This window comes from Monodelphis domestica, chromosome 2, assembly GCF_027887165.1.
Source record: "Monodelphis domestica isolate mMonDom1 chromosome 2, mMonDom1.pri, whole genome shotgun sequence".
Lineage (NCBI taxonomy): Eukaryota > Metazoa > Chordata > Mammalia > Didelphimorphia > Didelphidae > Monodelphis > Monodelphis domestica.
In genome coordinates this window covers 106482796-106503778 of record NC_077228.1, presented here as the reverse complement: position 1 = coordinate 106503778, position 20983 = coordinate 106482796, and the positions used below count along the sequence as shown (strand labels likewise).

The window sequence follows — 20983 nt, the reverse complement described above, 5'->3', positions numbered from 1 at the left end:
ACAGCAAGGTGACTTAATAGATATAGGGTCAGGAGTCTATTCTTATCTATCATGTCCATGTGTCTTTATTTCTATGGACTCTTCAAACTTGGGATTTTTGTACCTATTGTCTCCCTGGAAGACATGAGAGGCAGGATATGACTTACCAATACCAACAACCTCAGGCAGGATTCCTTTCATACAGATTTATTTTCACTCATATGGAGGCTGAGAAGGGAAAATAACTTCACATAGTTAGCAAGACCATCAAGAGTAGATACATGTACAATGGATAAGTACATGCATGTGTTATATTTGTATATTTACTTCACAGAGGCTTTTGTCAATGAGGATGTGGAAGTTAAGGGTATCTGAGGGAAAGCAATAGATGTGATTGCCTCTAGAGCCTGCTTATCTCTGAAGCTGTCCAACTTACTACTGCTATTGGGAGACAGGGCATAGATTCAGGAGGAAGAGAAGGAGAAGGAAGAGGAAAAGGAGGAGGAGGAGGAGGAGAAGGAGGAGGAGAAGGAGGAGGAGAAGGAGAAACACAGTGCCATGAGGCTTATGTTTATGCCCAAATCAATCAGCTCTGATTTGCATGAGGCATGCAGAGATCCCTCCTTCCCTCCCCCCCCCAGGGACCATGGGAATTGTGCTTTACTTGAGGGCAAGAGGTTTCAAGGAATATAAAAAGGAAGGATCTTGACCTAACCATAGCATCGGGCTGCTGATAAGCTCAGTATTAAATTGACTTTAAGCAGGAGTCTAGGATGAACTCATTGGAGGCAGAAGAATAGATTTGAATCTACAAAGGGAAGCCAGGATAAGAAATCTTCTGTGAAATGGCACCTGGATTTGACATATGGGACAGGGGATGGAGATAAAAAGAAGAGAGAGAAAGGAGATACTTTGGAAATTTCTCCAAGGCAGGGACCAAATTCTGTGAATTCTCTTTAATTATCCTATTAGGGTTCAGTTCAGTGACATGAATACAGTGGCTGGTCTTTATGATAAATATATTGATTAAAGAGAGATTATTCACAACATTAACTTTCACTTGTTTTCTCTCTGTCATAGACATGTTCTATATAGACAACTCAGTATTGATGTGTCCCCATCCTCTGTGGCCTATGTTCTTCATCACATTTAGGGCTTCACAGAACAGTGACACCCCTCTCCTTCATAGCCTATTCTCTCCTCTACCAGGCTCTTTCCATTCCCATACTAGTGTTCAGGGTAGGGCCCTATTGGACAACAGTGTTGGGGGTTAGGATGAATGTCACCCAGGATACACCATGGAATGATGGTGAAAGAGAATAAGGCATTTTTATCACTGGGAAACATTTTTCACAAGTTACACAGAGAGGACTGTATGCTGAAAGCCTATAGTTCCCATTCCCATATTGTTTTCTACATCCTCTCCCAGTAATGTAGTTGGACATCAGGTTTGCCTCCTGATTCTGTGATAAGAAGCAAGAAAACCAGATGCTAGGATACACTCAATTCACTCTAAATTCAATCCATAGCATTTATTAAGTACCTACTGTCAGCAAGGTTGAAGATATGTCAGGAAAGCACAATAGCTGGATGAATTATGAAGTATGGTTCCTTGGTCCCACTTTGGGTAAATTCCTAAAGTACCAAGCCAGAAAGGACAAAAGAAGTGAAAGGAATTGGGGGTGCCCTGTGTAGACACTAGGAACGGGCATGGATGTAGCTCAGAAGATTTACTATTATAGAAGTTTATCCTCCCATCATGAGAAAATGTGGGTTGCCTATACCAAAGCTACCAAGAAATGCCTAACAGTGGCAGGAGGGGATGGAAAAATGGAAGTGTGGTATAATAATGAGCACTAGACTGGGAGTCAGGATAACTGGTTTCCAGTCCTAGTTCTATCACTAGCTATGTTGGTAGGACATTTCATCTCTTAGTTTCCTCATCTGTAAAAAAAAATGGAGATAGACAAGATGACCTCTAAGGTTCCTTGCAGTTCTAACATTATATATGTTGTAGAATTTTCAAACCCCATCATCCTATATTACAGATCTAGCCAAAGGAATATTTAAAACCCAAAGTCAAAGAAGATTCTAGAATGGGTAGATATTGGCAATGTATTGCAATCTCATAATTTTACAAATAAGAAAATAGATTTGCTTTGCATAGTTATATCCCAGAGGATCTCTATATTTCGTGTGTGTGTGTGTGTGTGTGTGTGTGTGTGTGTGTGTGTGACTGTCAATAATAGTCTTTGAATCAAGGAGGATAGGAGAAGTGCTATAATGGGAGATGCTCAAATGTCTCAGTTTTCCAAAAAGTGGACTTTGAAAACTATAGGCCAATGAGTGCAGTGACAGAATTCTAGAACAGGTTATTAAATGGATTGTTCTGTCAGTTGAACCAAGTTTGGATTCACTAAGGACAAATCACATCATTCTCTTTTTGGAAAGTGTTACTAAATAGACTGAGAGATCAGGAAAATATACTAGTTACAACATATCTGGATTTCAGGGTCTGATGATATTCGTGTGGACAATATTGAGAAATATCTGGGCTCACTAAAGAGCATTTAGGTGAATTCATAACTGACTGAAAGACCAGACCTAATGAGTGTTGATTAATGAATTGATGTCAACACAGGAAGAAATCTTTTAAGTAGCTTGCTAGAAGGATCTGCCCTTGGTGCTGTTGGGTTCAATAGTTTTATAAGAAGAAAGGCATAGATGGCATGCTTACCAAATTTGCTGAGGTTCTTATGAAGCTGAGAGGGAAAGCAAATGCATTGCATTAAAAAATCAGAGACAAAGAGACCTCAAGACACTGTGATAACAGATCAACTCTAACTTGAAATTTAATTGAGAAAAATGTAAAGTCTTACATTTTCATACAAAATGTGGCAGGCATGTGAAGAGCAGCTTGCATGAAGATTTGGAGATTTAGTGAATGGCAAACTCATTGAGAGTCAATGAAATGATTCAGAAACCAAAAAGCAAATAGGGCATTAGATTGCCTCAAGAGGAGATGGGGCCCAGAAGAGGGATAGTGAAACTCCTGCTCTAATCTTTTTTTGTCAGATCACATTTGAAACAATAGGTTCAGTTCTGGGTGATAAATTTAAAGAGGTACACTAGCAAACTATAGTGTGTGCAGAGAGGTGTACCCAGGATGGGAGAAAGATTAAAAATGATATTGTATGAAGAAAGCTTGAAGAAATTAGTGATGTTTGGACTGAAGATGATTTGGGAGGGGGGAATAACCATTTTCAAATATTATAAGGATTGTCATGGGGAAGAGGGATTGGACTTATTCTTTTTGGTCCTAGAGAGCAAGATTAGGATTCCACTGATATTATGAAGAGCAGAACAGTTCAATAGAAGGTGAATTTCCAAGCAATTAGGGCTATCTAAAAAGTGGGTACTTAGTTCTCTGTCACCAGATGTATTTAAGCAAAGGATAGACGGACCTGGGTTCTTAAAGAAGGTATTTATCTTTCAGTAAAATAAACCACCATAATCAAGAAGGTGGAGTGGTTGAAATGCATGCCAATTAAGTGAGTAGCTCTAATTAGGCTCTTTTCAACTTTGAGGCTGCCTGCAGGACTTGTATTCCTAAATGAATAGTCTTACTACTATGACTAGAAAATTTATTTTGAAAAGAAAGAGTCGAAGAGCATCAAGTGAGATCTCTGTGGAAGAATAGTATAACTTGAAGATGGAAGATAGGTCTGGTGTTTCCTAAATTGTTTCCCCTTTATGTCTGTGATCCATTCCTTCATGAAATCGTGCATCAGTTTGTTCTTCAAGCTCTTTAAAAGACAAAGTTGAGGGATAATGGCTCTTTTATAAGGTCAGAGACAGATAGTTTCTTGACAACATCTTCTTGAGGTGCTCCTACAGCAGAGGTTATGGGGATCTTGACATAGTGGTTGGACTGGAGGACCTTTCTGATTTTCTTCAACTCATGGGTTTTATTAAAACAAATCTTGAAGAGATAAAATATTTTGCCTAAGCAATTTGAAATGATAATTCTGCCACAAGCTTTACAGATGGGATCTTTCAGTGGATAGGAAGTCACTGAGGAGATTTAAAATGTAATCTTCCCTTTATCAAATGGAGGAGAAAGGAGGGATAAAAAATGACTCTGGGTGAGCAATGACATAGATATGGGAGGAATTAATAACTGGTAGTGTTTGGTCCTGGAAGATTAAAAATATTCTACCTATAAAAGAGTAGAAGAGAATTTTCCAAGTGTGCATGGGACATCATTTGAAAGAAGGAGCTCAGGAGATGGTGGGAGTGGAAGAATAGGGAAAATAAGAGATCCACATGCAGAATGAACTATGCTTATTTGAAGCAATGTGACAAAATGGGTAATAGCTTTGTAATAAAAAAAAAGTAGAGCATGATCATCTAACAGGAAACTTAGGAGAGATAGTAACAACCAGGAGAGAAGGACCTTCTCCAAAGGAAGGAAGACTGAGGTACTCTTGTCAACATCCCAGGTATACCTTGAAGACCAGCCAAGGACTTTACCTGAATGCCAGGCAAGAAGAAAGGAATGGGAGGGAAAGAAAGGGGGGAGGCCCTCAGAGTAGAAGATGGCTATTAGGCAAGGGAAGAGGGAATAAATTACTAAGAAGGGGGATGGAAGCTTAGGACCTATCCCATTAAAAAATCAGTCATTAGAGGAGGAGGAGGAGATTTTTAATTAGTTTCCTCCTGATCCCAATTGGATTTTTATAATAAGTTCTCAAAATAGATCCTGAAACAGATGGAAAAAGTAGATCCCAAACTGGAGGTCTCAGATTCACAGTTTGAGTTATAGGATCAATGCTGGAAAAAGAGAATCCATGCTGCTCAGGTACCCCTGACCTGGAAGTTGTTGTCATAACCTGGCTAATTTTAGGCACCATTTCTCTATGATGTCTTTTATGACAATCATAAACAGGAAAAGCAAATGCTCAAAGATTCCCATGTCTTTCCAAGAGGTGGGCACGATGGGAGGCTATGATACATATGCCCCTCTGTCACTTTGAAGTCAGAAATTGTCCCTGGCTAGGACCTTTCAAAAAAACCAACACATGACCAGAGTTTATACTGACCATGACAAAGAACAAGAAAGAGACCAAGTGCACCAAGTCAAGGAAGAATGAAACTCACAGAGCTGATCTCCACTGGCCACTAGGTGTCAGTAATGTGTCTCAGCTTAGACAGGGAGGTGCATTTCCACTTGATGGAAGAGGCTTCTGGGAGGTATCCAGTTGTCCCTCCCCTTCTCCCTAGTTTCTCTGCTATATTCTGAGCAGTAGAAATATTGGGTTGGTGGTAGCAGTCTCCAGTTGCTAATTTGGCTAATACAGAACCACATAGACAGATACCAGATGATAAAACTGGCAGAGGTGAATGACCAAGCCCAATATTGTGAGAACTGAAAAATGCTTTAAAGGCATTAGACATCCCTCCATGGGTGGTCAAAAGGGATTTGGAACTCTGCTCTTATATAAATCCCACTTCTATTCCTGTACTCTGCTTTACCCAACCCCACCACCCCATTCCATCTAAATACTTTTTAATTCTCTCCTCCCACCTCCCTTTTCCTCTACTGCTCTTTCTCTGCTTTTATGCTTTCTCAACACCCTTTAAAGTGTGAAAGTATATGCATATGGGAGGAGGAAGGAGCTTCTAGTCTACAGTTCTCAGAAAGTGCAAACAGATCCTCAACTGACATCGTGACAGACACTGTGTGCTCTTTGCAAAAATTAACCAGAAAGATATAAAATTGCCTGAGCCTGGCTCTTGCTATTTCTTCTTTCTAGGAGAAGTTCTTAGCCATTTTTTTCATGTTTTTTTTCCATTAAAAAAGAGGCTCTGGCAATGTGGCAAATGCCTTCTCATTTTGGGCTTGATGCCAATTGGGAGGGGAAAAGGAAATAGGTGGGGCTGCAGAAACCCTACATAATCCTGAAAGAAGGAAGCAATAGAAGAGATGATATGATAACAATTTCTTCTCTCTTCTGGGCCAGAGCTGATTGATGGACATTTATAAAAGATGTTATCTACACTTGCTTGGGAAGACACATCTTCTCTCCTAGGTCAAGGTTAATAATTTGGATGCCATTTTCATGAGTCAGTTCATTATTGGGATGATGAGGTCAGGAAGGGAGTGAGACCAGAGGAGAGGCAGAAGGAGGTTAGTAAAGCATATATAATTTGATATTTCCAGGTTGGGGAAGAAGCTCCTAGAAAAAAGGAGGCTACATCTAGCAAGAAATTTGGGGTTGGGGTTTATGTGTGTGGGACAGTTCTTTGAACCTCATAGAACAACAGTAAGTTCTTTGACTTCATATTCCCACACAAGGGAAGTGAGATACAAGGGATGTGGAGCTGTCCTCCTTTGTTCCAAAGGGTACCCTACATGAGTGGAAAAGGATAAGCTCAGAGAAGGTAGAAAAGGCAATGGAACAAGTCAGGAAGTGGCAGCATAGCTGCCCCTGACTGAGATGTATTCAAGTCTCTTCAGAGAAGTCCATTTGGCATCAAGGTGGGAGTTAGATGATCACAGACTGCAGGAGCCGGAAGCACATCATCAGGTCCAGTGGGATAGGAGGCTTCAGCTGGTTCCCATCTAATCGAAGGTAGCGGAGGTGTGGCACATTTTCCAAGTCAGAGGAGAAGTCATGGAATGCAACCAGGTTGTTGGGGCAGATCTGGGTTCCATTGATTTCTATGGAGAGAAAAAGAGAGAGGACAAGAGGATAAGTTGAGGGAGGAAGATAGTAGGCATGGATTGGGACTGAAATGGAGAAAATAATTACAGTAGAAAAACTGATGCAATAAGGATAACTGAGTGACTTGAAGATGAGGATGGGTAGCTTTCTTTGTGTGTTTGTGTTTGTGGTCCCTATTATCCATGTCCCTGGTGAAGTGCCATGAATATATGGCAAGTTGACTGAGGGCTAAAGTTAGGAAACGATGACTCCATATTATAATATTATCTCCGACACAAAGTGGCAAAAGGGAATAGGCTATGAAGAGCTACTTCTCCATATGCTTCAAGGTTCTGCACCTTAGCTCCCCCTTGTGAATTTTAAAAACTACTCCACCCTACTTAGACAGTACTTTAGGGGAAGATAAAGTTGTAAACTCCTGATTGAACAATGAAAGTACTTAACTCATACCTTATAGTGAAGTTAGAACTTTAAGCTAAGTCTTTTTAGATCTAATACAAAAAGGTGTTAAGTATCTATAAAGGTTAAATTAATCACAAAAAGGTCAAGTAACTCACAAAAGGTAAGCTTAACAAAAAAGTGTGAAGTAGCTCAGAAGATATAATCTAACCAGAGAAGGTGAGAACTAGAGTGGATAGTCCTGGAGAAAATCTAATCAAAGAAGGTGAGAACTAAAGAATGGGCAGTCCTGGAGAAAAGCTTCTACTGTGATTGGTAGACGTGAAAATTTAGGGGAGGTGACATAAGAGAAAATTTCTTTACAAGGAGGCTAGAAAGGTCAGTTGAGTCAATTCAGTTCGGAATTGAGTGAGTTCAGTTCAGGACTGAAACTCAGCCTGGAGGATCTCCCTCAGACAGCTTCCTTGAGACAGTGGTGAGTGATAAGACTGACTCCCTTTCCCTTGGGCTCAGGGAGGCCACTTTGGCCAAGGCCTTTAACAACTGCCTGGCTCAGCCAGAACCAGAGCAGTTTAAATTAACTCTCTCTCTCTCTCTCTCTCTCTCTCTCTCTCTCTCTCTCTCTCTCTCTCTCTCTCTCTCTCTCTCTCTCTCTTTTCCTTAATTCCTTCTCTCTATATTAATTAAATCACCATAATTTCCAACTGACTTGGGTACTTTATTATTTGGGAATTTTCCCTGGCGACCAAATTAATTTAGATTTTTCAAGTCACAACACTAAAATTATCCTTACACCCTGTACATGTTTCTAATAGCATAGTACCCCAAAGATAGTCTATGGTGGCTAGCTCTTTTCTCTTGTAGACCATTGACTGTCTACCTGTCTCACTAGTTCCCCTCTGTTCAACATATCTGCTCCTGGGCTAAATCTGATCAGAAATAGTCTTGATTCTAGAGATATTGTCTACTTTTATCATCCCTACTATTGACCTGAGAGCATTAGGGCTAGATGTTCTGAATTAGGCACCTTTCTCCTAATGACATATTTTCTTTATTTCAGCTGACTTCATCTAGACTTTGTTGTTGTTTAGTCATTTTTCTGACTCTTTGTCTGACTCTTTGTGATCCCATTTGGGTTGGGGTGTTTTTTTTTTTGGCAAAAAAAATAGAGTGGTTTGCCTTTCCTCTCTAGTTCATTTGTCAGATAAGGAAATGGAGGCAAGCAAAGTTAAGTAACTTGCCTAAGGTCACACAGCTCCCAAGTGTCTGAAGCCAAATTTTACTCAGGAAGATGAGTCTTCCTGCTCTAGGTCCAGCACTCTATCCACTCTCTGCCACCTAGCTGCCCTATGACAAGGGTGCCACACTAAAACTATGGGTCTTAGTGGGCCCAGTAGAGCCACAATCAGAGGTAAAGAAATCTCTGAGCCATTCATATGACTAAACCCAAATGGTTCATACTTTCCCCAGGATTCCCTTCTACTGACTCTAACCCTGGATCTGACAACAGCCCAAAGGTTAAGTGATCAGGGACATTACACCTGAAAGATAGCCTGTGGTGGACTTGGTGTCACTAGTTCTGAGAAGCTTGAAACTGATGGCTGACCCTTAGCTACATGGACTCAGGATTTTCTTGCTCATTCATCTACAGCTCCTTCCTCCTACTCTTTTTGTTTCAGAGCTTGCTACTTCTTCCATTGATTTAACTGCATGAACATCCTGTCTGTGCATCAGACCCATGGAGTTATTTGGATTGGGGTGCCTTGCCAGTTTCAGAGATGCCAATTTAATTCCTTTTAAAGATTCCTATCAGCATGGCCTCCTCTCAGATCTAGTTGTTTCTTTGTTAATAGGAATCATTCATTGACATGAGTAACAGCCCTGAATCCCAACCTATGCTTTATATTGAATCTGCAGGACTCTTCTTCTTTTTTTGATAACATAATAATAATCTTAGAATCAATTCTGTGCTTTGGTTCCAAGGCAGAAGAGGGTAAGGGCTAGGCAATAGGGATTGAGTGACTTGCCCAGGGTCACACACCTAGGAAATGTCTGAGGTTCGATTTGAACCCAAGACCTCCCGTCTCTGGGTCTGACTCTCAATCCACTGAGCCACCCACCTGCCCCCTCTGCTTCTTCTTTAAAAAAGAAAAAAGCTTACTTTTGGACTTAGTATCAGTTCTAAGACAGAAGAGCAAGAAAGGGAAATGGGGGTTAAGTTACTGGCTAGGGTCACATAGCTAAGAAGTGTCTGAGGTCAGATTTGAACCCAGGTCTGCCTGACACTATATACTATGCTACTTAGGCGTCTCTGGCACCCTGCTTCTTAGGAGGCATTCCAAATTTGAACAAGCATCAATGGCCTTAAAGCACAGTACATACAGAATGTACACAGAGTAAATAGAATACATTTGGATGAGGAGAGGATAGTCATAATCATAGAGGTGAGAAAAGGCCTGTAAGGGCTGGTATCTGAGTCCTGATCTGAAGGAAACTAGAGATAGTTGGGTTGCTCAATGGATAGAGCACTGGGCATGAAGTCAAGAGGAAATGAGCTTGGATTCAGCCTCAGACATTTACTAGCCATGTGACCCAGGGCAAGTCACTTAAATGGGTTTGCCTCAGTTTCCTCATCTGTCAAATGAGCTGAAGAGGAAAATGGTAAACCACTCCAGTATCTTTGCCAAGAAAACCTCATAGAAAGTGGATCTATGGGGTCATGATGAGTCAGACATATCTGAATGACTGAGTATAACAGAAAGGAATTCTCTGTTCATGGTAGTCCTCGTGCATCAAGGGAGCTGCTCTATCATTACAACTTCTTCCAATTTTCTAATAATAAATATCACTGGTCTGTGTTCTAATGGAAGATCATGGATTCATCTGTCAGATCAGATGGCAGAGCCTCCCCTCCCTAAGTTAAAATCGGTACTCCATTTTCCCAAGAATGTAGGAGGAGATACAATCACAGGCTTGGGTGCAATGGCATCATTGCTGGGGAAAGCATGAGAGGGTTTAGTGAGTGTAACCTAGGAGTTCCCTCCGCCCTCGCACTGGTTAGTACTCACTAAGACCTTAAGAGGAGGCGAAGCAGATTTCATGGGGTGTTATTGCCAGGGTCTTATACCTTCTGATCTAGGCACATTAGAAAGAAAAGAGAAGGGGGTTGGGAATACACATTCATTAAGCACCTACTATTTGCTAGGCACTGCGCCAGGTACTTTATAAATATATCTCTTTTGATCCTCCCACTAGCCCAGTGAGGTAGGAGCTTTATTATCTCCATTTTACAGATGATTAAATTAAGGCAGTCACAGGTTAAGGGACTTGCCCAGGGTCACGCAATTAAGAAATGTCTGAGACTAGACCCGAATTCAAGTCTTCTTGACTCTAGATCCAGTGCTCTATTCACAGCATCATTTGGTTACCAGAGGACTCAGTGGATATTATCATGGACATCACTAGGGCTGACTTTATGACAGTTATCGTCAGACATCCCTTTGACGTTCTCTGATTCTTAGACCTCAAACAGCTTAGAGTAGGACCTAGTGTATGGACTTCCTCAAGGGACTTAAACAACACAGGAGGACACAAGTATAAACACATAAGGGAAGCTACCTGGAAGGGACCAGACCCCAAGGGCCTCCCTGCTTGGCTAAGCAGGAGTTTCATCTGCTCTCCTGGCTCCAATCCTCTTGGCTCTGTAATTACAGTATAATGGGCCAGCTTGAACAGCAACACAGAGACTCCTTCTGTCCTGGTTTTCACATGCTGCCTCAAGGCAATCTCAGAATAGGAGAGGGTCTCGATACTCTCAGCAGGGCTCCTGGACAACAGTTGTTGCCTTCAATTCTGTTCTACAAGCATTAATGGAGCTCCCACCATGCTCATTGCTGGGACACAAAGGCATAAACAAACTAGTCCTTGATCTCAAGTTGTTGCATTTGACTGGGAAAAGAAACACATAGTCCAACAAGAACACACCATATAATGCAAAAAGTATCACGCAAAGTGCAAATGGAATAAATCAATGCATTTGAAGGGGAAGGGCAGGAATAACTATGGAAGATAAGGAAAGGCATCTTGTAGAGGGCATCAGATAAGCTGTGCTTTGAAGAAAGTGAGGGATTCTATGAGGCAGAGGTAAAGAGGCACAGCTATACAAAGACACAGAAGTGGGAGCTGAAATGTGTGTATGAAGGTAGAATGCCTGAGGGGAAGTAAGTGAGATCAGTCAGGAAACAGAGGTTGGAGTCATACTGACTTTAAATATAAATTCCTTGTACAGAGAAGTTTATATCTTATCCTAGAGATAATAGAGTGGCCTTTTACGCTTCCTGATCATGGGAGTGACATGGTCAGACTGTACTTTAGGAGTATTAATAAACACTAATATTAATAGTATTAATAAATAACTAATAAAAATTTTAATAAATAAAATTAAGCTCTATGGAAGATGAATTAGAAAGGTAAGATACTGAATGGAGGGAGACCAATGAAGAGGTAGTGCAGGGGCAGCTGGGTGGCTCAGTGGATAAAAAGCCAGGCCTGAAGACAAGAGGACTCAGGCTCAAATCTGGCCTCAGACATTTCCTAGCTGTATGACCCTGGGCAAGTAACTTAACCCCCATTGCCTAACCCTTATCACTCTTCTGTCTTGAAACCAATGCACAGTATCAATTCTAACACAGAAGGCAAGGGTTTAAAAAAACCCAGATATTGTAATAAGTCCAAGCAAGAGGTGATTAGAATCTGAATTAGGGCGGGGGCTGTGACCAAATAAAATATTTATTAAAAAAACAACATCAATCACAAAAAAAAGTAGTGCCTGGCAAAGAATAGGTATCTATAAATGGTTCTTCCCTTCTCCAATCTAGTTCCAGCCGAAGGAGTGGAGATGCCATTCCCCATACACAGCATTCCGTGCCCTATCTCAGCAGCTTTTTCTAGACTGCACCCCAGGATATGCCCTCTACTCACCTCTGCTCCTCCTCTCTCTCTCTCTTCAAAGTCAAAGTCTTGAGTGAAACCTTTCCTGATTCCCCTAATAGGTGCCCCCATTAATTTCTCTACCTTGCACAGGTAGATTAACCATCTAGCCATATGAGGACCAGAGATGCCTTGCTTAGTTCCATCTAGCCCTTGAATCCTCAGCAGATATCCTCTGCCAGATTTCAGTTTAAACAATCATGTAGAAACTGGTAAGCCTACTTGCAGTCATGAGTGACTGAAAGGCTGGTATTATGTTATGATGAAAAGTCTGCCACTTGGCTGTGGAGCCAGGAGAACAGATAACTCAGGAGGAGAGCAGGCAGAACTGAATGTGCACATACAAGTTAAAAACCGCTGCTCTCCCAGTCTCCTTTTTTCTTGGTGACTTGGCACAAGGAAAACTATTTTGCTAGGGGAAGGGAGGAGAACTGCCCTAAAATTCTGATGCAGCTTTGAACACATATTGTCTCTGTTTGTTTTGTGGTTATTATTTCCTGATCTTAAGTGAATGAGTATTCTGAGCTGGGAGTGTAGGTGACCTGGTAAATTTGGAAGACCCAGAGAGGACTCAAGGCGGTAGCAATGGCTACCAGAGTTGTGTTTGTTGATGTAAAGGAAACACCTGAAGACAGATTTTTTAAATGACAGTTTCAGGAACTGTGCCTCTTTGAAACCATAAAAATTCTCGTTATGGATTTTTTAAAAAGCTTCCAAGTACTTTGTGAGTGCAAGGAGAGACAAATAACTTATAAAAGAATGTTTTTTTGTACCAATTCTTCTTAATATACCCTCTCCAAAAGTTAACGGAATTCAATTAGCAAATTGACTATGGGGACCACACTGGTGGGGGCTCAAGAGCTTCAGTGTTAGAAGCCATGATCCCTCAGGACTACCTCTAGAATGCTGAGAGAAGCAATCCACTACTTTCTGGGGACTATAACTACAAGTAAAGAAGCTACCTCTACTTTTGGACAGCTCTAATAGTCAATGAGTTTTTCATGGCATCCAGCCTAACTTTGCTCCTTTGCACTTTCTAGCCATATTGTTCCTTGTTCTGCCCTCTACGGCCAAGCAAAGCAATTGTAATCCATCTTCCACATGACAGTTCTGCAGATGCTGAAGATAGACATTCTCCCTGGGTCAAATCTTTCCATCTCTAAGACTAAACATTTGGAGTTTCTGCAATCAATTTTCATAGGACATAATCTCAGGACCCTTTACATCCTGACTGCCTTTATTGGGTATTCTCTATCTTATCAATTTACTTTCTAAAATAAACACAATGCTCAAGAAATAGTTTGACTAGAGATGAGTATGATAGGACTATCACCTCCCTAATCTTGGATTCTCTCTCTCTCTCTCTCTCTCTCTCTCTCTCTCTCTCTCTCTCTCTCTCTCTCTCTCTCTCTCTCTCTCTCTCTCCTCTGTCTCTTTCCTGTCTCTGACTCTTTCTCTGTTCTCTCTCTCTCTCTCTCTCTCTCTCTCTCTCTCTCTCTCTCTCTCTCTCTCTCTCTCTCTCTCTCTCTCCTCTGTCTCTTTCCTGTCTCTGACTCTTTCTCTGTTTCTCTCTCTCTGTTTCTCTCTCTCTCTCTCTCTCTCTCTCTCTCTCTCTCTCTCTCTCTCTCTCTCTCTCTCTCTCTCTCTCTCTCTCTCTCTCTCTCCTCTGTCTCTGTTTCTGTTTCTTCTTTGACTCCCCCCACTCTGTTTCTCTGTCTCTGTTTTTCTCTGTCTCTGTCTGTCCCTGTCTCTGTCTCTCTCCCTCGCACAGTGCTTGGCACGTTGTAAACACTTAATAAATTCTTGTTGTCTGCCAGCCTTAGCACAATACCTGGCACACAGTAAGTCCTTAATATGAAACTTGCCTGCCTCGACACAGTGCCTGGCACATAGTAGACATATAATTGCTTATTGTCGGATCTTCCACCCTCATCACTCATGCCTATTCCCCTCATGTCATCCATCACTTACTCTGAATCTCATTGTTGTTGAGATACAGGTGTTCCAGCCGGTTGTTGATGGCCGGTACATGGCTAAGCTTGTTGTGAGACAGGTGGAGGACCAACAGGTTGGAAATATTGAAGGAGTTCTTGGGGAGCCCCTTGTCAGACAGCTGGTTGTAGTTGAGCCGGATAAAAGAGAGGTTGGGAAAGCCCTTGAAGTAGCCGTTGGGGATGTTCTCAATGTTGTTGCTGTCCAGGAAGAGCTGGTGGATGGCTGTGGGGACCTTGGGCGGCATCTTCCTCAGGATGTTGTGAGCCAGGTTGAGCTGCATGAGGCTCTTGAGGCCTTGGAAGGTATCCGCCTTGAAGACACCATCGCTGAGCTTGTTGTGGTGCAGGTCTAAGAGCACCAGGTTCTCCAGCTTGTTAAAAGCCCCGGAGGGGATTTTGCTGATTTGGTTCTGGCTGAGCCTCAGCTGCTCCAGCTTTCGGGGCAGGGCTGAAGGGACCTCTTGGAGCTGGTTCCTCTCCATGTAGAGGAAGACCAAACTCTCCAGCTTCTCCAACACCTTCTGGTCTATCTTGCGGATGCGGTTGTTGTCTAGGTTGACCCATCTCAGGCCGGTGGCGTTCCTGAAGGACTCTATGGGGAGGTCTGTGATGAAATTGTTCTGAAGGTAGAGATAGTGAATTCGGGGCGGGATGACGGGCACCTTTCGGAGGTTGCGACTGTCACAGTACAGGGCTGAAGGGAAATCTGGGGGACAGAAGCATTCTCTAGGGCAATCAGGAAAGACGGACGGGGGTCCCGGGGGAAGGGGAGGAGGAAGGTCTGTTGGTTCAGAGGGCTCTTTGAAACCAGCAGGAGGGAATCGGGGTGTAGGCCTGGGTTTGGGCCTGGGTTTAGGCCGCCTTCTGGGGGGACTGTTTTGGCTATGGGCTCCCAAGAATAAGATGAAGAGGAGAAGGAGGGCCCAGCAGAGAGAGGGCTTCATGGTCCAGGGCATTCACCTGCAGGAGAGAGAAACAGAAGGGTCACTGGCAAATTAAACAGGCTAGACTAAGGCAGCTTAGCCCAAAAGACCTCCAAACGTGTTTTTCTCTGTAGCTGTCTAGAAGACAATGGGAGGGGACTCATCCCATAGTGAAGCACTGGCCAAAGGCAGAACGAGGGATCAGAAGGGAAACTGCATTTTCTACAGAAAAGAAAAAAGAAGAAGAGCCTGAGGCCCTGGAGACCCTCACCAGGGACTCTAACCTCCTAGGAATGTTCCTGGTTTGCTCTGGGGTGGTTGGTATTAGCCCATTAGGAATCAGGAGTCTTTGCTCTTCTCCAAAGTTCCATAAATATCATTTAATCTTCTATCTGCCTATCTGTGACATAGGAAAATCGTCTCTCCCTCCCAACCCCCTGAGAGAGGAGTGGTGTGTAGTGCTCTGAATCACAAGGTATGATCACCCCCAGAGACCTTAAAGGTCATCCAACTCCAAGGTTCTGAACCTGAGGTTCCTGGATCCCCAAGGGGTAAGTGGATACATTTCAGGGGGTCTGTGGACTTCAATGAGAAAAAAATTACATCTTTATCTTCATTAGCCTTTGATTTCCTTTGGACTCCTATATATTTCATTTTGCACATTTAAAAACATGGGCAACTAGGTGGTACAGTGGCTAGAGTAATGGACTTAGAATCAGGAAGATTCATTTTCATGTGTTCAAATCCAGCCTCAGACTAGCTGTGTGACCCTGGGTAAGTCATTTAACCCTGTTTGCCTCAGTTTCTCATTTGTAAAATGAGCTGGAGTAGGAAATGGCAAACTGCTCCAGTATCTCTGCCAAGAAAACACCAAATGGGGTCACACCTGAACAAAAACCATCTTAAAACATTCTGATGGGGAAGCTGGATGATTCAGTGGATAGAGAGCAGCCAAGCCTAGAGATGGAAGGTCCTGTGCCTCAGACACTTCCTAGCTATGTGACCCTGGGCAAGTCACTCAACTACCATTGCCTAACCCTTACCCCTTACACAGTATTGATTCTAAGACAGAAGGTAAGGGTTTAAAAAAAAAAAAACATCCTGAGAAGGCATCCATGACAATGGATTATCAAGTGGTCCATGATACAAAAACAAAAGGCGAACCACTTCCTTTTATAGATGAGGCAACTTAGACCTGGAGAATGGAGATGACTTTATCAAAGTTCCACAGTGAATTAGTTAACAGAACTGGAATTAGACTCTGGGTCTCCTGACTCCCAGGCCCTCGGAAAAGGTACTGTAGGAATCTACCCATCCACCACACTGCTCAGGGCAGCTCTATTCCCCTCCCACTTGGCTCACAGAGCCCCAGTCTCTGCCCGTAGCACACAGACGCACAATTTCCTTCAGACATCATGTTCCTAGGAAAAACAAACAGAATGATGTGAGATAGAAAAGGTCCTTTCAATCCTTCTGACCTGGGATTGCTGTGCTACATCTCTACAAGGAAAAGAAAGAGAAAATGGGCCATTATAGCAGGAGAAATGAAGGTAGATGTCATGAAAAACACTTTCTGGCCATCAGCAGTGGAAGAACATAGGCTTGGGGGCCTGAGGAGAGGTGGGAGTTCCATTCCACCAATGGACTTTTGATACAAGAAAGGCTCCTGGTGCTGTCTAAAATCAGAGAGAGGGGCCAATTGACTGAACCCTTGAGGTTTTTACTAGCCTAAGGATTCTAGGATTCCTAGCCCTGCTTTCTCCCCCTCTCTAACCACTGGGATTTACCCAAGAGCCTCTTGAAAGTCATGTTGCATCTAAACTATTAAATGCTTCTTTGAGGGAAAGAAAAAAAAAGGAAGTTGAGTAGCTGATGCTTAATTCCAATCAGAGAAACGAGTATGTTTCATAATTATGCCAATTATGCCTCTGACTTGCAGTGCTTTCTCTTCTCATTATGGTATTTATGCTTATCAACTTGCATATTATATCTATCCTAGGATACAAGTGGAGGGATTGTTTTTGTTTTGTCTTAATAACTTTGATAAATGCTTCTTGGATTGAATTGGGTTGATTTCTCTGTAGGATCAGTCCTGCTATCCATCCAGTGGGATGATAGATGCAAGCCCCCTCAAGGACTGAACTGCCTCCTTTGGCATTGGTTCCTGTCCTGCCTCTCCTCCAGTGCATTTTCTCTTTAAGCTCAGAAGTTTAGGAGGAGCAGAGGTGGGAGGAACAAAGAAAAGAGCTGGAGGAAGGTGGCCAAATAGTATTCATTAGAACAGGAATAACAAGGGAAGATCTTAGGAGTGTTGGCTGCCTCATAATACAGGAGCTGTAAGGAAAAAGGGCTGTTTTTCAAAGGCTTGGTGACCTGGTTATTGATTATCTCCATCAGCACTCATGACATCCTTCTAACTTTCCCAAAAGGCCTTTTCTCCAAACTCATCCTTCCCCTTTCATGGGCCCTGAAAAACTTATTGATAGACCAACAGAGGATCCCTCCAAGAAGGGACCAACTGGGAGACCTCAGAAAAGTGGGTGGCAGAGCCAAGAATGGGTCTCTTTGCTCGGGTGCCAAGACTAGCCCAAAGAAGAGCTTACCTATGCAAGTAGGCCATCCCTCTCCATCATCTCCTCCCACCATGGCTAGTCCTACAAGGCTGCTCACATATACTAGCTCCTCCACAAGCCAGACCTCTGAGCTACCCAGTTTTGGTGGTGGCTGCCATGGTAGAGAAGAGAAAGGAGCTCCACAGAAGAGAGGAGAGGAGTGCCGCCAGTGCTCTGTGGGTTTTTCCTGCCAGCTGGCAGCTGCTTCTGAATGCCCAGACAACCCCCCAGAGAACACCCTGTGGCTTCTGTCCAACAGATGGTGGGGAAATGTCAATAAGGATGAGGGTACTGGTAAAACAGCAGACTTTCAACCCACATTCCCTGCTCTCTCCTCCTTGCCTGAGTTGAGAAACTTTCCCAGAATCGATGAGGTATCTGGAAAAGGACATGAAGAATCTCTTCCCAGATGTCTACCATCAGTCCATTCCATGCTCTATTCCCTTTTGCTTCTTTGTACAGACCCTAGAGCATCCCTCCTTTAGTCAAGGGTTCTATCCAAATCTCCTTTTTTCTTTCTCGTTGTGCAGTCATTTTTCAGGTTTGCCCAACTTTTGTGACCATGTTTTGGGATTTTTCTTGGCAAAGATACTGGAGTGGGTTGCCATTTACTCTTCTAGCTCATTTGACAGAAGAGGAAACTGAGGTAAACAGGGTTAAGTGACTTGCTCAGGGTCACACAGCTAGTCAGTGTCTGAGATCAGATTGGAAATCAGGAAGATATAGTCTTCCTGACTCCAGGCCTATCACTCTATCCATTGGACCATTTAGCTGCTCCCCAGACAGACCTCAACTTTTGCCAGTTTCCTCCAAAACCCCTTTCTAGTCTGTGGTCCTTGAGGAGCCACAGGTACAGTGGAGAGTCTCTGCTATCTCTGCTATACCTTGGAATATAATAAGGCTAAAACCAACTCTGGTCGTTAGGAATTTACGTGACTATGCATATTCACTAAAAGGATTTTGTTTTTCTTCCTTCCTTCGACCCGCCCCCCCCCCCAAGAGGGGTAGATATGGGAGGGAAAAGAAATGAATGTTTATTCATTGAAAAAAAAATAATTTTTTTTCTAGTACAACAATGTAGTTTATTGGTGAGGAAGCTGAGACTCATGAAGGTTAACATACTTGCCCAAGGTCATACAAATTTAGTAGCAGAATCAAGATTTGAACCAAGTCTTTGAAAGTCCTTTCCCTCTTTTTTTTTAAACTCTTGTCTTCTGCCTTAGAATTGAGACTAAACATCAGTGCAAGGGAGAAATGCAGTAAGGGTTAGGCAGAAAAAAATAATTTTTTTTAAAAATGGGGGCAGAGTTGTGTAAGTCCCTACATCATTCCTGGGCATGGTGACAACTGTTAGCAGTGGACTTTTCTCTTTTTTATCTTTCTTTTTGTCTTCTCTTTTCCTTGCCCTTCCCTCTCCTTCCTCTTCCTCTCTTTCTGACTCTTTTCTCTTAATCTCTTTTCTGTCTCCTCTCTCCCTTATTCTTCCCCCTCCCTCCCCCCCTCTCTTTTTCTGTCTCTGTCTCTCTCTCTTTCTCTCTGTCTCTCTCCTCATCCCCCCACTTCTTTCTTCTCCTCTCCTCTTAATTCTCAGCTTCCATCTGATCATTCTTCCTCCTCCCCTTCTCTATAACATGTCTTCCAGCTGGTTGTAATCAAAGGAATGACTGGCCACTCACATGGTGACTCCAGAGATGCACTGCCCCGCTTCCAAGGCTGGGGTCACAGACTCTCCTACCACATAACCACGTGCATTGACTCACCCTCCTCATCTATGTGCACCCCAACATATGCCCCCCACAGGCACATATGCATTCTCACATATATACATAAATGTCCACGAACATACACAATATGTCTAAGTAAGAGGGAGAAGGCATGTTCTGGATTCCAGGATAATTTCTTCAGCTTCTTTCAAAGTGTTCCCCCCACCCCCCAACGAGTCCCCATCTTTGGTGATCATTTCCCTACTTCCCCTCCATTCTCTTGCCACCAACATTTTTTTTCACTAAGCCCTAGGTACCAAACCAAGCATGTGAAAGGATAGTAACTCTCCATGTAACTTGGGCAAATCACTCCTTACTCTGGGCTTCTGTTTCCTTCTCTATCAAATGAGGGATTAGGACTAGAAGATCCCTTCAGGTCCAAAGAGATCTAGTTCAGGGTTCTGACTCTTACCAGCTGTGTGACCAAGGGTAAATCACTTAACCTCTCTGGGTCTTCTCAGGAAGAAGTTGAATTCGATACCTTCTAAAGTCTCTCATACCTCTAAGGTGTCCTCCTATGAACACTGGAGTACCAATTTCATCACTGCCTTGTGAGCCTTAAATAAGATCAATGTATGAAAAGTTCTCTGCATTCTTAAACGATATCTGGGAATTTTAATGAAACTTTTAAATTTTTTTTAAAGAATTCCCCACTCAAATAAACAACTAAAGAGGCAATGTAACCTGTAAATAAATAAAGTGCCATGTAAATGACAGTTATTGTTGCTATACTTCTAAGATTATGGCAAAACACACAAAACTGAGCTGACAGACAGGTGCTACTTAAAAGTGAGGATGAGCCAAGGTAACTTGGGCATCTGGAATCCTTATATGGAGTAGCAAAAAAAGGAAAGACCTGGGCGGACATCAGAAAACGGAAGGGTTCTTGTCTCATGGCTGGAACTAACCAGCTCTCTGTGACCTTTTGCTTTTGGCATGTCATCTCTGACAGCCTCCAACTGCCCTTCCAGGTCTGACAACCTCTCAGCAGCTCCTTATCTGATCAGGCCTGCTATTGACTAGATGGGAAGGATGGGAACCAGGAGGAGAATCATGGGCCCACTTGTAAATGCAATTTCCTTTCTCTCGTCAGTTTCTTTATTTATAAAGTAAAATGATTGGTAGGATTAATGTGGCTAAAGTTTGGCTCAGTGCAGCCATTTTTAACCCAGGATCCATGAACTTGTTTTAAAAAATCTTTTGATAATTGCATTTCACTACAATTGGTTTCCTTTATAGTTGTGCGGACTTTATTTTATGCTTTTAAAATATTATTCTAAGATATGGAAATAGGTTTTGAGTGATAACATGTGTATAATCCAGGGGAAGTGCTTGTCAGCTCTGAGAGGAGGGAGGGAAGAGGGGAGGGAGAGAAAATGAATTATGTAGCCACTGAAAATTTTTTTTAAAAATAAAATTATATTAAAAAATTATTGTGAGAAAAGATCACAGGTTCTTCTACTAGACTGCCAAAGTGGTCCATTGCCAAAGATAAAGAATTTAACTTTCTTGGATGGTAGGATCCTGGATTCAGAGTGAGGAAAACCTGCAAACTTCACTAGCTAAGTAATCCCATATAAAATAATATATCCCATA

General features: G+C 42.5%; 1 protein-coding gene across 2 annotated transcripts in view; it reads right to left on the bottom strand.

The window, feature by feature from the left end:
• Positions 1-170: 170 nt before the first annotated feature.
• The window catches only part of PRELP (proline and arginine rich end leucine rich repeat protein), a 32529-nt gene continuing 11716 nt past the window's right edge, over positions 171-20983 (bottom strand). For both annotated transcript variants that reach the window (XM_007481185.2, XM_056815755.1), the window contains 2 exons: positions 14067-15049; positions 171-6703 (listed from right to left, as the gene is read on the bottom strand). In XM_007481185.2, the coding sequence (XP_007481247.1) occupies positions 6528-6703; positions 14067-15045 (1155 nt within the window). In that variant the 5' untranslated portion in view covers positions 15046-15049 and the 3' untranslated portion in view covers positions 171-6527. The remainder of the gene's footprint in view (positions 6704-14066; positions 15050-20983) is intronic.